This window comes from Phyllostomus hastatus, unplaced genomic scaffold (genome assembly GCF_019186645.2).
Source record: "Phyllostomus hastatus isolate PE091 unplaced genomic scaffold, TTU_PhHast_1.1 phas_contig_34, whole genome shotgun sequence".
NCBI lineage: Eukaryota > Metazoa > Chordata > Mammalia > Chiroptera > Phyllostomidae > Phyllostomus > Phyllostomus hastatus.
This window is the reverse complement of record NW_025333857.1, coordinates 28,894,427-28,910,477: the sequence shown is the minus strand read 5'-3', so window position 1 is coordinate 28,910,477 and position 16,051 is coordinate 28,894,427. Positions and strand designations below refer to the sequence as shown.

Genomic DNA, 16,051 nt, shown 5'->3' with positions numbered 1-16,051 from the left:
TAGAGAACAGTACCTCCTTGGGCTGATGACTGCAAATAGTCTGTCACCGGAGGGCTGCTATTGTTATTATTACGCAAATCAACTAGCCTAAGTGATTCTCTTACTCCTTTAAGGCAGTGTGGTTCCTAAGTCTTTGGACTGAACAGACAAGAAAACAGTTTGTTGAAATTGCCAACTTTTTATTTTATCAAGTAAAGAAAATTATTTTTTTAATTACCCTTCACTTCTATCACTTCTTTTATCCTCTCCACTGCACAAAGACATAACTGCAGAGGAAAAAAATCCCATCCTCTTGCACTGAGTATTGCAGCTATATGAAACATCAGCTGATTGCCCTTAGTTTGCTCATTCAAATGCAGTCAGTGAAAATGTCTCCCCAACCAGCCCCAGTCAGCCCAGCAGTGTCTGGAGATCGCTGCCTTGGAGTGGTTCAGCCACCAAGTCTGTGATTCAGCCACTGCAGGCTGTGATTATGAAAGAAGTGCTTTCAAGAGTCAACGTATGGGATAACTTGGGCCAAAGGAAACACCGTGCCTAAATAGTCAAAGGAATGTCGAGTTTGCCTGGATTTCTGGAAAATTGCCCCTATTCACTACTTCACTGTATTTGGGTAAACATGGCCTCAGAGAGCTTTTGCAGGAAAAATTATAAAAATTCAGCAAAGCCTTATGATCTCATTTTGGATCTCCTCAGGATTTCTCATCAAGATGCAATTAAGCAGAGAAAAATTCTGCCTTGGGGTATGATTTTAAGTGCTAGTCGTGTTCTGACTCGACTTTCCATGCTGCACCACTTCTCCCTATCACTGCTCTGTGTTTGACAGCCCCTCTCAGGGCAGCTCCACCGAGCTGTGCACCGGGAGTGAGGCACTTACTGAGTGGAAAGGGAGGGCGAGGCAAAGACCTACTGTCGCCTAAGTGCTTTTACCTGGAAACTTCCTTTCAGGTAACCTCCTTTTTCTTTTCCCTATCCCTGCAGCCTCAGTTTTATGAACCAGTGGAGCCGGTGGACTTTGAAGGACTTCTGATGACACACCTGAACAGTCTGGATGTGGAGCTTGCCCAGGAGCTGGGAGACTTCACGGAAGACAACTTGGAGGTGGTGTTCACACCAAAGGAATGTCGGACTCTGCAGCCCCCTTTGCCGGAGGAAGGGTAAATCATTTTTCTTAAGCTGTAAATGGGATTGTGATGGTCATGCCTGTTCTTGGCAAGGGGGGCATGCCCTAATTCTGGACTTTTAAAAAAATCAACAAAATTACTCAGCTCTAATAAGATGTGCAGGATGGCTACTGTGATGCAATGAGCTACATGTAGACCAGTTTTTGAATTGGTTTGGCCAGAAGCTTTGAAAAGTCATATGGGAACTGCTCTGGGTGTAATGGGACAAAACAGAATGCTCACTAAGAGGTGAAGAGTGCAGGATCTGGAGTCAGACTGGCTGGGTGTCAGTTCAGTGACTTTGGGGAAGCCATGTGACCTCATGGAGCCTCAGTTCCTCCATTTGTAAATATGTCTAGATTTTTCATTAAAAAGTTGTGTTTTAAAAATGCCTTCATTCACAAGCATTTTAATTGGTTTATGAATGAATCAAGTTATAAACGTAAGTTGAACCCACATTTATTGAGCATCTACTGTGTGCTAGGCACTGGGATAAAAAGTCCCTTCCTCTGAAGAAATGTTTGTCAAGTGGCAAAACAATGGAGAAAGCTCTTTAGAGAGAATAATTGAATAGTTGTTTAGGACTTCATTTTCCACAGGGTATTAGTCTATGTGTTTATAGGTACAGGCATTAGCTCTTGGTATCAAACAATAGAATTATATCTAAACAGAACTCTTATTACTTCTGCATTATAAAAAACAATGCCTCTTTGGAGGTTTAGGATGAACTTTTATTTGCATTCATTTTCAAAACAGAGTTAAGATTCACATCACCCTGGACATTTTTGACCTTCTCATCTTCCCCCAAAAAAAGTCCCAGAAAGGAGATCATGAAACATGGCCCCCACCCTCATTACTCTGGGCTATTCTAGTTCCAGTTTGTATTTCTTATAACCACAGTTTAAGGAGGATGGATGACAGTAATACTGTATTTTTGACCCTTTGCTCTGTTGTTTAGACAGTTTTCATTCACGTAGGAGAGCTGACCACACAATCAGTTCTTAACATTTTGAAAATGCTTCCGACAAAATAAAAACTTTATAATCCTTGGGAGGCAGTTTTCCCTGCTTTCAGTCCATTTATTCAAGTATGGCTTTAATATAGATAATGTCTATTATTTTTACCTTTGGGAGAATCATTTAACATGATTCCTTTGTGTAAAATTTATGGTTAATTGTTTTCAAGTGAAGTAGAATCTTGGAAGAACCTGTTTTAAATACCTGCAATAAATTTAGAGGTCAGAGGATTTTTATTTTCTGAAGTATGATACAAGAGTTAATTTTTTTCTTAGCATTATTTTTTAGTATAATACTGCTTTGTCACTAGACTTTATAACTAACATCGTTTGATGATCTGAAAACAACAGCCTGTACTATTTTAGTCCTTGCCCCCAAAGTGTTGTGTGTGACTAAAGTTCTGCATGATCATCAGAGTAAGCAAGTGCTGATATGTGGAGCCCTCTGTGCCGAGCCCAGAACTGTGTGCTGAGCAGTGATAGTGAGGAAGTTATAAGCCTGCACTCCAAAAGTGAGCTGTCTGGGTTCCAGTCACCACTTGCTGGGTGACTTGAAGCCAGATCGTTCTGCAAAATAAGAATAATGACAGCACCTGCCCTATGGGGCTGATTGAGAATTAACTGAATTACTTCATTTGAAGTGATCACATCACTGACTAATGCATAATATATGGTACTTGAGTGTGATCTGTCAGATGCAGGCCACTCTTCTAAGCACTTCACAGGCTAACTTATTTAGGCGGTTTTTGTAGTGTAGTGGTTATCATGTTCACCTCACAAGCTAACTGATTTAAACTTCATCACATCTCTCTAAAGGACATACTCTCCTATTAATATCACCAGTTTAAGGTGAAGAAACAGGCAGAGAAAGATTGAGTGACTGGCCCAAGGTCACTCAAGCGAATAAGGGGTGGGGCTAGCATTTAGGTATTCAGGGCTCAGGGACCGCATGGCTGAGTTTTACAATATTTCATCCAATACTAACAGAAAACCCACACAGTAAGTATTGTTCTTACCGACTTGTTACAAACAAGAAAATTAAACTTGCAGTATTTAGACCTTTTTATCTCTAATACCAAAACTTGGGGAAAATCAGCAAATAAACTTTGCTACTGTGGGAAATTGCCATACTTTGCCATGTATAATGTGCACTTTTTGCCCAAATTTTTGAGGGAAAAATAAGGATGTGCATTATACATGGGTATAATAATGGGTATAATAATCCCAGTATAATGCACACAAAAATATGGGTCTACATTATGCATGAGAGTGCATTATACACAGCAAAATACAGTAGTTATTTCTGATTTCAAGACTTGGAAGCACTTGAAGAGTATCTCTCATGACACTCTCCTATGTGGATATGACAAGAACCACCCCAATTAATGATCATCAACCAAAGCCAGTGCCTGTCAACTCCTCAAAGCATAGGACCACTGTTCTTCATGGCTTTCAAAAAAGAAAACATGCATGTCCTAACAAGGTTACACAAGAGCAAAAAAATAATGTCCAAACTACTCCAATGAAAAATTGGTATTTATACTTGTTTTTCTTGCTTTATATGTAACTACAGCTCATTCTACCTGTCTTGTATCAGAATGCCTTTAGGGATAAGTATGATTGAACATGATTCTCTGTAATAAAGAAAACCCACACCACATAAAATGTTAACATATTTCTCACCAAAGTAAAAATGTTATTGCTTCAGGAATTCACTTGAATGAGTGTGTAAGAATACCCCTACCATTCTCATTTGACCTTGATTTGAAATCCTGCTGCTGTCTCCATGGTTATGATAAGGGATGCTTTGTTGTTTTCACACAGTGATAACATGACTTTCTTTCATTTCCCATCTCATTAGAGTTGACCTGGACCCTCATGTCAGGGACTGTGTTCAGACCTATATTCGGGACTGGCTGATTGTGAACCAGAAGTAAGTTCTTTTTTCTTTACTTGTGTACATATTTTATATTGTTAACTTTTTAATTTTTATTTAATTAATAAATTTCTTTAAAGAGCGGTTTTAGGTTTACAGAAAAAAATGGGTAGAAGGTACTGAGAGTTCGTATATATCCCCTGCCCCCACCTCCCAACAGTTTCCCTTATTATTAGCATCTTGGTTTTTAAATTTTTTTTAATTTTATTTTTTTGCACATGTCCCTGAATGGCCATGAATATTGATTTTAGGGTTACAAATAAATTTTAGTGAGTAGGAAAATTTGCAAACACAAAATTCACGAATAATGAGCATTGACTGTATCTTGTGTTACTCCCTTGCTCAAACACCTTCTAAGTCTTCCTGCTGCCTACTAAACCAGATATAAACTCCACCTGCTTGCCTTTCCAGGACTGTGATAATTTAATCCCACTCTGTCTATTAGCACTTATTTCTCTTAAATCCCGAAGTCATTTCCTTTCTCTGTACCTGTCTCCTCTTCCTCACTATTCCACCCCTCCCCTTTTGCTCTTATTGTGTCCCTTCTGGGCATGCCCTCCCTTCACTCACCTACCTATCAAATCTTGCCTATGGATGAAAAGCAGACAAAATTTCTTTTACTTTTCATAGCTGTCTCTAATAGACTTAGCCTTTTTTCCATGGATCTTAGGGATGATACATTTCTTAAAATTAATGAGCAGATATTGATACCTTAATAGTAACTAATGTCCATACTTTACATTAGGGCTCATTTTTGTGTTGACAAAAATACAATGACATTTCTCTGCCATACAGAATAGTTCCACTGCCCTAAGAATCCCCTGTGCTTCACTTAGTCATCCCTCCTTAGCAACCACTTATCTTTTTATTGTCTCCATAGTTTTGCCTTGTTCTTCCATGTGTTTTGTGGCTTAATAACTTATTTCCTTTTATGCTGGCTAATATTGCACTACACGGATTTACAACAGTTTATTCACTCATTGAAGGAGAAAGCTGTATTTCAACACAAAGAATAGAGTCTTCTGTTTTGTTTCCATTCTGATGAATTCCTGGGGGTGGGGGTGGTAAACAAATTGAAATTTGGCCTGAGATTCAAAGGTAATATTCAAATTTGTGAGCAAGAAATAACCTATTGCTAGCCTACTAGTAAAAAAGGCTGTTCTCTCTTGGGTTAATCAAATGTTTTATGACATTGTCCTGAGCTATTTGTCCTTATGCCACTGACCTGGACAGCACTCTCTCATGAGACACATCTACAGATACTAAAATTCTCAACCTGTGTGTGTGTATTGTGTTAGGGAAGTGGCTGGGGAGTATCTGCAGAATGGGGGCACACCCTACTAGAGAAACATCAGAGAACGTGTGGCAACAGTCCTTGTTTCTTCTTCTTTTCTGAATTATATTTTATTGATTATGCTATTACAGTTGTCCCAATTATTCCCCCTTGTCCCCTTCCACCCAGCAACCCCCACCTCCTCAGGCAGTCCCCACATCATTGTTCATGTCCATAAGTCATGCCTAGGTTCTTTGGCTACTCCATTTCCTATACTGTACTTTACATCCCCATGGCTACTTTATATCCCTGTGGCTATTCTAGCTATTTCTACTTTTTTAAAAAAAGATTTTATTTATTTTATTTTTAGAAAGGGGAAGGGAGGGAGAAAGAGAGGGAGGAAAACATTGATGTATGGTTGCCTTTCACATGCCCCCTACTGGGGACCTGGCCTGCAACCCAGGCATGTGCCCTGACTGAGAATTGAATCAGCAACCCTTTGGTTCACAGGCCAGCACTCAATCCACTGGGCCACACCAGCCAGGGCTCTTATTTGTACATCTTAATCTCCTCACCTCTTCATCCATTTCCCCACACCTTCCTCCCTTCTAGCAACCATGAAAACACTCTCTGTATCCATAATTCTGTCTTTATTCTCCTTATTTGTTTAGTTTGTTTTTTTTAGGTTCAATTGTTGATAGATATGTACTTTTTGCCATTTTATTGTTTATAGTTTTGATCTTCTTTTGCTTAAATAAGTCCCTTTAGCATTTCATATAATAATGGTTTGGTGATGATAAACTCCTTTAATTTCTTCTTGTCTGAGGAAGCTCTTTATATGCCCTTCAATTCTAAATGATAGCTTTGCTGGGTAGAGAAATCTTGGCTGTAGGTCCCTGCTTTTCATGACTTTGAATATTTCTTTCCAGTCCCTTCTAGCCTGCAAAGTTTCATTTGAGAAATCAACTGACAGTCTTCTGGGTACTCCCCTGTAGGTAACTAACTGCTTTTTCTCTGGATGCTTTTAAGATTCTTTCTCTTCAATCTTTGGTATTTTAATTATGATGTGTTTTGGATTGGACATCTTTGCATCCATCTTGTTTGGGACTCGCTGTTCTTCCTGGACTTGCATGTCTATTTCCTTCACCAAATTAGGGAAGTTTTCTTTCATGATTTTTTCAAATAGATGTCTAATTTCTTGCTTTTCTCATCTCCTTCTGGCACCCCTATGATGCAACTGTTGGAATGCTTGAAGTTGTCTGAAAGGCTCTTTTCACTGTGCTCATGTATTTGGATTCTTTTTTTTTCTTCTTCTTCTGATTGGTTTGTTTTTGCTTCCTTATGTTCCAAATCACTGATTTGACTCTCAGTTTTATCCACTCTACTATTGTTTCCCTGTAAATTGTTCTTTATTTCAATTAGTGAATCCTTCATTTCTGACTGAATCTTTTTTATGCTGCTGAGGTCCTCACTAAGTTTCCTGAGCATTCTTATTATCAGCATTTTGAACTCTGCATCTGACAGATTGCTTATTTCCATTTTGTTTAGTTCTTTTTCTGGAATTTTGATCTATTCTTTCATTTGACTCATGTTTCTTTGTCTCCTCATTTTGGCAGCTCCCTGTGTTTGTTTCTGTGTATTAGATAGAGCTGCTATGACTCCCTATCTTGGTAGCATGGTGTAATGTAGTAAGTGTCCTGTAGAGTCCAGTGGCAAGCTCCTATTACTCAAGCTGGGTACTTGAGGTGTGCCCTTCATGTAGGCTGAGTACACCTTCCCCTTGTAGTTGAGCCTTGATTGCTGTTGCTTCCAATGGGAGGAATTTACCGAGGTCAGTCAGCTGCAAGGAATAATTGTGACAACTGAACATCAATCTTTTCCCTCTGTGGAAGATCAGCTGTTGGAGCAGGGTGGTTGTGCTCTGACATAGTCTGTAGCTGTCCACTGCATGCATAGGCTCTGGGGTTTCCTGGGTGGTTCAGGCCAAGGTCAGCCCCACCTGTGTTTTGCCCAGGGCCACCCTGCCTGAGCTATAAAGCAATCTGAAATGGCTGTTACTTGTGTTACTTGTGTTTCCAAGTCAGGAGATTTCCAGGAGAAACCAAGCTGTGAGTCTAAGTTGGTTTCTGGTAGTGCTGGGCCTGGGACCACTTAGCAAGAGGGAGCTCACTGAGGCTGGCTGTTGCTTGTTTGAGAGGATTTAGAAAATTGTGAAGTATGATCCAAGACTAGCCATTCATATGAAAAAGCAGCTGGGTGGGCCTGTAAGTTGGGTGGAATGGAGTCTCTGGGGATGTCCATGAAGAAGCAGTTTTAGCCAGCTTGATGGAGTCTCAGATATGGCTGGCTCTGTGGCTCTGTGCCTCTGTGGGGAGAGGGTTCAGAAAAGAAACAATGGCCTGTGCCCACTTTTCTGTCTGTGAGAAAGCTGTCCCGCAGCTCTTGCTTTGATACCAGATACTTCGATTTCTCCCTGTATGGCACTGGTGCCTTTCAAGCTGCTACCCTGGTGCTGGAGTTCAGAGGGAGGGAGTCTGACTAAATCCATATGTGAGTTCTTTAAGAGGAACTGCTTGGGACTCTGGAAGTTTCTTCACCAACTTAATTCCCACTGGTCTTTGCAGCCAGAAGTTATGGGAACTTATCTTCCTGGCAGTGGAATCCTGGGCTGGGGACCTGGTTTGGGGCTAGGACTCCTCATTCCCAAGATATCCTTTCCAAATTTTTATCCACCACACATGGATGTGGAAACAGTCCATTCTGTGTCTGTACATCTGCTACCAGTCTGGATGGATGTGATTTCTTTAATTTCGTAGTTGTCAGACTTCCATTCAACTCAATTTATGATGGTTCTGAGTGATAGTTGTTCTATATTTTAGCTTTAATTTTGATGTGGTTGTATGATGAGGCGAGCCATGTTTACCTATGGTACCATCTTGACTTGAACTCAGCTGTCTTTTTTTATCTGCAGTTTTGCTTTCTGCAGTTTCAGTTACCAAGATTGAACCACTGTTCCAAAAATATCAAATGGGAAAGCCCAGAAAAAAACAATTCATAGGTTTTATATTGTACACCATTTTGAGTAGTGTGATGGAATCTCGCAAAATCCCATTCCTCTTGGGACATGAATCACCCCTTTCCGTTATCTCCTTATGTATAAGCTCCCAGCCCATTAGTCACTTACCATCTCGGTTATCAGATCAACTTGTGGTAGTGCTTATGTTCAAGTAACCCTTATAGTAGTCCAACGCTTCATCACAATGCCTAGGTCATTCTTCTCACTTCATCTCATCGCTGGGCTTTGTATCACCTCACATCATCACAAGAAGGGCAACTACAGTAAAATACAATATTTTGAGAAAGAACTTTCATTATAGTATATTAATTGTCCTATTTTATTATTAGTTATTGTTGTTAATTTCTTAATGTGCCTAATTTATACATTAAACTTTATCATAAGTGTATATATATAGGAAAGAACATAATGTATGTAGGGCGTGGTACTATCTGAGGTTTCAGTATACACTGGGTGTCTTGGAAACTATGCCTCTCGAATAAGGGGAGACTGCAGTAATTTAAAGTTCTGATACCCTCACATTGCCTACACGTCAGTAACAATCGCTGCTCAGTGGGATAAATGATGAAAGACTTTAGGGATTGTGTTTTGTCTAGTTCCTGGAAGTGTGCTATTGAATTTGTGCTGATATTCTTTGGAGTAATGTCAGTATGCATAGTATTTTTAGTAGCTGAAAAAGAGAAAGCTTCACCTGTATAAAGTAAGTAAAAGAAAGTTAGTAGCTAATCCATCATCTGTTCTAAAGTAGATGGAAAACCAAGAGTGCCAGGCAGTCAAATAAGATTATGCTTTGTTGGTAATAAATAAAAGATATCAGAACAAGTTGTTCTCAAACTTTCATATGTTGTAAGTATAGATACTTTCCAATAGTGATGTTTCAAAACAAATCTGAGAAGAAACAATAAATGGAAAGGTCCATTTTACTGCATTTAATTTTTATTTGCTGTTTGGGACACTGCACTATTTTATTCCTGCTCATTTCATTCATGGAGTTGAATTTCATGGCAATTCCCATTAAGGTATTTCTTTACTTTATTTTGAAAAAATTTAAAAGAAAAAAGGACTCTTTGTAGAGTCCTCATTGTAGAAATTTTAGAGATTGCTGCATAGGGGAATAAAAAGAGAAAACAAAATCACTCAGTTTCACCATAGACAGATAATCATAATTAACATTTGATGTAGAACCTTTGCATCACGTTTCTTTGTGTACATATTTGTATAAAAACTAAATCAGATGATGATACTATTTGGTAGCATGCCTTTTAATTTTTAGAGTAAGTGGTAAATATCTCTCTTTCCTATTAAATATTCTTTCTCAACACAATTTTAATGGTTATCATATATTTACAATAAAGTTATTTAACCAATTTTAACATTTGGATGATTCACCTTTTTCAGTGTTATACCCAATACAGCAACATCCTTTTGCACAGTATGCTTTTTTTCCTTTCAAATAAACTTCTGTAAGAGGAATTTTATGTCTAAGTGTATGCACAAATTCAAAGATTTGACAATATTAGAAAGCATATTTTTATATATATTTTATTAATTATGCTGTTACAGTTGTCCCATTTTTTTTCTCTCCTTTATTCACCTTTGCCCTGCACCCTCCCTCCCGCCAGCGTTCCCCTACCTTAGTTCATGTCCATAGGTCATACATGTAAGTTCTTTGGCTTCTCCATTTCCTATACTGTTCTTAACCTCCCCCTATCTATTCTCTACCTACCATTTCTGCTTCTTATTCTCTGTACCTTTTCTCCATTCTTCTCCTCCCCCTCTATGCTGATAACCCTCCATGTGATTGTCATATCTGTGATTCTGTTCCTGTTCTAGTTGTTTTCTTTGTTTTTGTTTGTGTTTCTTTAGGTTCAGTTGTTGATAGTTGTGAGTGTGCTATCACTTTACTGTTCATATTTTGATCATCTTCTTTTTCTTAGATGAGTCCCTTTAACATTTCATATAATAAGGGCTTGATGAGAATGAATTCCTTTAATTTGACCTTAGCTGGGTAGTACTTTACCTGCCCTTTTGTTCTAAATGATAGTTTTGCTAGATAGAGTAGTCTTGGATGTAGGTGCTGGACTTTCATGACTTTGAATACTTCTTCTCAGCCCCTTCTTGCCTGTAAGGTCTCTTTTGAGAAATCAGCTGACAGTCTTATGGGCACTCCTTTGTAGGTAACTGTCCCTTGCTGCTTTAAAGATCCTCTCCTTCTCTTTAGTCTTGGGCAACTTATGATATGTCTTTATTCATTAAATTTGTGCATCTCTATTAACATATGTATCTGCTCTTGTTTATCTTTAGGATTTTTGTCTATCCTATATAACAAATTCATTACCTAGTTCTTTGTCTTTTGAAATTGCTTATAGTTTTTTAACATTCAGAATTCTTCACATAACAAAACCTATATTGACAATTTTCCTTATGATTTCTATTCTTGCTGTTATGCTTAAAATTTTATTCACCATTCTAATATTATTTACTAAAAATTTGGAATTAAAATGTTAACTTACACCATTTGCCACTTTGATTATTGCTTTTGTCTCCTTATGTATCTCCATTTGTTTTTATCTCTTCTGTAGGAAAAATGTTTATATATTTATTCTGTGCTAGTTTTTTTGCATTTTTTATTTTTTAAATATATTTTATTGATTATGCTATTACAGTTGTCCCAGTTTTCCCTCTTTCCCCCTCTTCACCCAGTACCCCCATTCCTTTCAGCAATCCCCTCCCTTCATTCATTTTTTTGGGTCATGCATATAAATTCTTTGGCTCATTTCCTATACTGTTTTTAACATCCCCCTGTCTATTTTGTACCTACCAATTTGTACTGCTTGTTCCCTGCAACTTTTCCCCCATTCTCCTATTTCTCCCTCCCAGCTGAGAACCCCCCAAGTGATCTCCATGTCTATGATTCCATTCCTGTTGTGGTTGTTTGCTTAGCTCATTGTTTAGATTTAGTCCTTGATAGTTGTGCTTCCTTGCCATTTTAATGTTCATAGTTTTTATCTTCTTTTTCTTTTATAGTTCCCTTTAATATTTTATATAATAATGGTTTGATGATGATGAACTTCTTTAGTTTTACCTTGTCTGGGAAGCACTTTATCTGCTCTTCAATTCTAAATGATAGCTTTGCTGGATAGAAAAATCTAGGTTGTAGGTCTTCACTTTTCATCACTTTGAATACTTCTTGCCAGTCCCTTCTAGCCTGTAAAGTATCTTTTGAGAAATCAGCCAACAGTCTTATGGAGACTCCTTTGTTGGTAACTCTCTGCTTTTCTCTTGCTGCTTTTAAGATTTTATCTCTTTAGCCTTTGGCATTTTAATTATGATGTGTCTTGGTGTGATCCTCGTTGGTTCCAACTTGTTTGGAACTCTCTATGCTTCCTGAAGTTGTATGTCTATTTCCTTTGTGAAATTGGGAGAGTTTTCTTCCATTCTTTTTTCAAATATATTTTCAATTTCTTGCTCTTCCCCTTCTCCTTCTGGCACCCATATGATTCAGATGTTGGTACATTTGGAGATGTCCCAGAGGCTCCTTATTCTATTCTTGTTTTTTAAATTCATTTTTCTTCTTGCTATTCTGATTGACTGCTTTATTCCTTATGCTCCAAATCATTGATTTAAATCTTGGCTTCATCCCCTCCACTGTTGGTTCTTATGGATTCTTCTTTATTTCACTTAATGCAACCTTCATTTTTACTTGGGTCCTTTCTGTGTTCTTGCAGTACCCAATGATTTCTTTGAGCATTTTGATAACCAGTGCTTTGAACTCCGTTTTTGATATGTTGCTTATCTCCAGTTCATTTAGCTCTTTTTCTGGGGTCTTGTTCTGTTCCTTCATTTGACCCATATTTTTTTCTTCTCAATTTGGCAGCTTCCCTGTGTTTGTTTTTGTGTATTATATGGAGTTGCTTTGACTCCCCATCTCAGTAACATGGCCTACTGTAGAAAAGGCACCTGTAGATTGTGTGAGGCAGAGCTGTAGGTAGTCACCAGGGTGGGGTAACCCACTTCACCACTTTGTGGCTCCATTTTGGGGAGATTCAGAGAGGGAACAATACTGCTGCTTGGCCTCTGGAGATTGCCCAAGAGGAAGCTGTCTCCTGGCACTCATCTCCTTGACAATCACTTCACTTTCAGTCCTTCTCCCCATATGCCACTTGTGCCCTTCCAGCTGTTGTCCTGGTGCTGAATCCCAGAGGGAGTGGGTTTGTGTGAGTCCTTAGTTCCTTGTGGGCCCTTTAAGAAAAGTCTCTTTCAAATTCCTCAGTTTCCTCTGCTGCCACAACCCCCACTGATTTTTGGAGCCAGAAGTTATGGGGACTTATCTTCCTGGTGCTGGAATCCTGGGCTAGGTGGTCTGGTCTGGGGCTGGGATTGGTTCTCCCAAGGTATCCCTCCCAATTTTTATCCACTACACATAAATGTGGGATTCTCATTCTGCTGCCTCTCCATGGCTCTCTGCATCTTTACCCCTCCTACCCATCTGGATGAATGTGGCTTCTTTAAATCCTTGGTTGTTGGACTTCCATACAACTCGGTTTTCTGAGGAATCTGGGTAAAATTTGCTTTGTGGTTTAGTTGTAATTTTTGCTATAGTTGTGCATGGAGATGAATCATGTTTACCTATGCCTCCATCTTGGCTGAAAGTCATTTTTTTGCATTTTTAAAATAAAACAAAACAGTATCTGTTTAACTTTATGTTTGACAACATGCTGGAATGCATATTGCCATTGGCCTCATTATCTCCACACTACGTAATGGACCAGTTCCTTTCCCAGAAAACAGCTAATGGACAGGAAGATGTGTGCAGCTTGAAGTGCATTGGCAGTTCCTGGCAAGCTCTGACTCGTGTTTTGCTGAACATTGTTCTCTATCCCACTCTTTGATTCTTTGGTACTCTGAATCTGATACACTGTACATGAAAGCTATGGTTTCCAGAACACACTCCTTCCAGGGATCATTCTGCCCCTATGTGTATACTATTTTTTTAAAAAAGACTTTATGTATTTATTCTTAGAGTGGAAGGGAGGGAGAAAGAGAGGGAGAGAAACATTGGTGTGTGAGAGAAACATGTATTGGTTGCCTCTCACACACACCCCGACCAGGACAAGGCCCACAGCCAGGCATGTGCCCTGACCAGGAATTGAACCAGCAACCTTTTGCTTTGCAGGATGACACACAACCAACTGAGCTACACCAGTCAGGGCTGTGAATACTATTTTATTTGTGAGGAAGATCCAATACATTATTGCCAGACACCTTTCCTTCATCTCCCAATACTATTTCCATTTCAGCTCAGCTGTTTTCTATGGTTGTTTCTATGTGGTTGCAGAATGATGGCAGAAACACAACGGCAAGGAAGGTGGTGGTTTTGGTTATGTGGTTCATATGAGTGAAAGCAGGTGTGCTGCAATGGTTAAGGAGAGTTCAGATTTCTGGCTAGTGTAGATACTGACATTTTAATGACTGGCAGGAAAGAATCACTAGCTCCATCTGATCCACAGTTTCTGTCCAGATTTAGGCATTAAATTGTATGTAAGTTTTGGCGAGTTTCCATTTTTCTGTGTCTTTACAGGCAGGCTGGGAAATCAGAGGAGGATGCAATAGGGATTGCTTGCCAGTTGATAATTAATGATCAATTAGCTCTCCTTACAATTTGTTATTTTATGTGGCAGATGATGCATGCTTGTTTTGAAGTAAAGTAATATAGAAATATATTAAGTAAAAAACAAGACTCTTATCTCATGCTCTTTTGCTCCTTCTTCCCTTCAACCCATTCTTAACTATATAGAGGTTGCTGTGTAGCCTTCCAGATGTTCTTGTCATGTCCTCACAAATATATGTGTGTGAATATTTATATTTTTAATAAATATGTATGTACGTAAATATATGTGTGTATTTATATATATGTACCCACACACACACTAGCATAGATTTAGTCCTGTCTAAAACATCCACAGAGACATTTGTCCTACACCAAAATATCCTTAAAATATGAAATTTTGTCCTTGATATTTGATCCTATACCTAAACCTTCATGGAAACATTTGGTCCACGCTGACTCACTTACCTGGCCTCATGTACCATTACTAACTACACTACCAAGGGAAAGGGGTTATTACTAGCAATACAGCCAAAATATAATTATTGGACCAATAAAACATGATATTATTTTTATGTAGGAATCCTGTAAACCAAAAGTAGAAATAAATGTTATAGGGTCTTTGAAATCAAGGGCATTTTCTAAGCATGAATGTTTAGGACCAGACCAAATATCTAGGACCTTTTGGTGGGGACCAAATGTCTCCATGAATGCTTTGGACAGTATCAAATGCCCTACAGAGTATGTGTTTCTCTTCAATAATATCTTTGACATCTTTTGATGTCAGAGATCTATCTCTTTCTTTTAAAACTGCAGACTGGTATTCCAAGGGTGAAGAAACATGTCATAAGTTGTTGCCTCCTTCTCTGTTGATAGACATCACAGTTGTGTTCATTTTTACAGTTGCAGATAATACCACAGTGAACATCTGTGCACATTGCCCCTGGACACAAGCATGAATGTGTCTGAAGGTAGAAATGGAACCAGTGCAACACAATACATTCTGATATGTACTGCCAAATTTCTCTCTGGAAAAGTTGGGCTAATTCACTACCTTCTACCAACGGGGCATGAAATGGCCCTTTCCCCCCAAGTCCTTGCCAATTCTAGATATTATTGATTAAGATAAAATATAAATTTTTCCAATCTTTTTCTACTTATTATTTTCTACTGGGATCTATTTTTACCTACATTCTAAAATTCATATGCTATCACTAAGTTTTCTTCTCTTACCTCTTTTAAAATCCCAGTTAAATATACATTTACCATGTACCCTGAAGTCCAGCCCTTAGGTATTTATCTGAGTGAAATAAAAACCTATGTTCACATGAAAATCTGTATGCAGATATTTATAGCTGTTTCATTTGTAATTGTCAAAAACTTGAAACAACCCAAATTTTATTCAGTTGGGAAATAAGTAAACAAACCTTGGTATATCAACACAACTGAATGCTACTCAGCAGTAAAATTATAAAAATTACAACACGAATGGATCTCAGATGCATTATGCTGAGTGAAAGAAGTCAGACAAAAAAAGATTAACTGCATAATTTCACTTATATGATATATTATGGAAAAATCAAAATTGTAGGGACAGAAAAGGAGTCAGTGGTGGCCAGGGTCTGAGAGTGGAGAAAAGAGGTTGGCTGCAAAGGTCCATGTGAAAATTTTAGGAGGTGTTGCATGTGTTCAATACCTTAATTGTAGTGGTAGTTACAAAACTGTGCACATTTGTCAAAACTCACAGAACAGCAATCATAAAAAGATGAATTATACTGTACTTCAAGCTCAGTGGATAGAAACCTAGGATAGTACCTGGCATTAAGTTATTACTCATTAAGTGTAAGGTCTATTGCTTTGCTATGGTTTATTATATTATATGACAGAATGGGGGTTTCTCTGGAGCAGGAGTAAATAAATCAACTCATGGCTCCACCACTTACTAGCTCTGTGACCTAAAGCAAATTATTTCTTTGTGCCTCA

At 38.4% G+C, this 16,051-nt stretch overlaps 1 protein-coding gene across 2 annotated transcripts in view; it reads left to right on the top strand.

Moving 5' to 3' along the window:
• The window catches only part of DOCK8 (dedicator of cytokinesis 8), a 218,685-nt gene that overhangs the window by 60,506 nt on the left and 142,128 nt on the right, over positions 1-16,051 (top strand). For both annotated transcript variants that reach the window (XM_045839979.1, XM_045839980.1), the window contains 2 exons: positions 979-1,154; positions 4,037-4,108. In XM_045839979.1, coding sequence (XP_045695935.1) covers positions 979-1,154; positions 4,037-4,108 — 248 coding nt within the window. The remainder of the gene's footprint in view (positions 1-978; positions 1,155-4,036; positions 4,109-16,051) is intronic.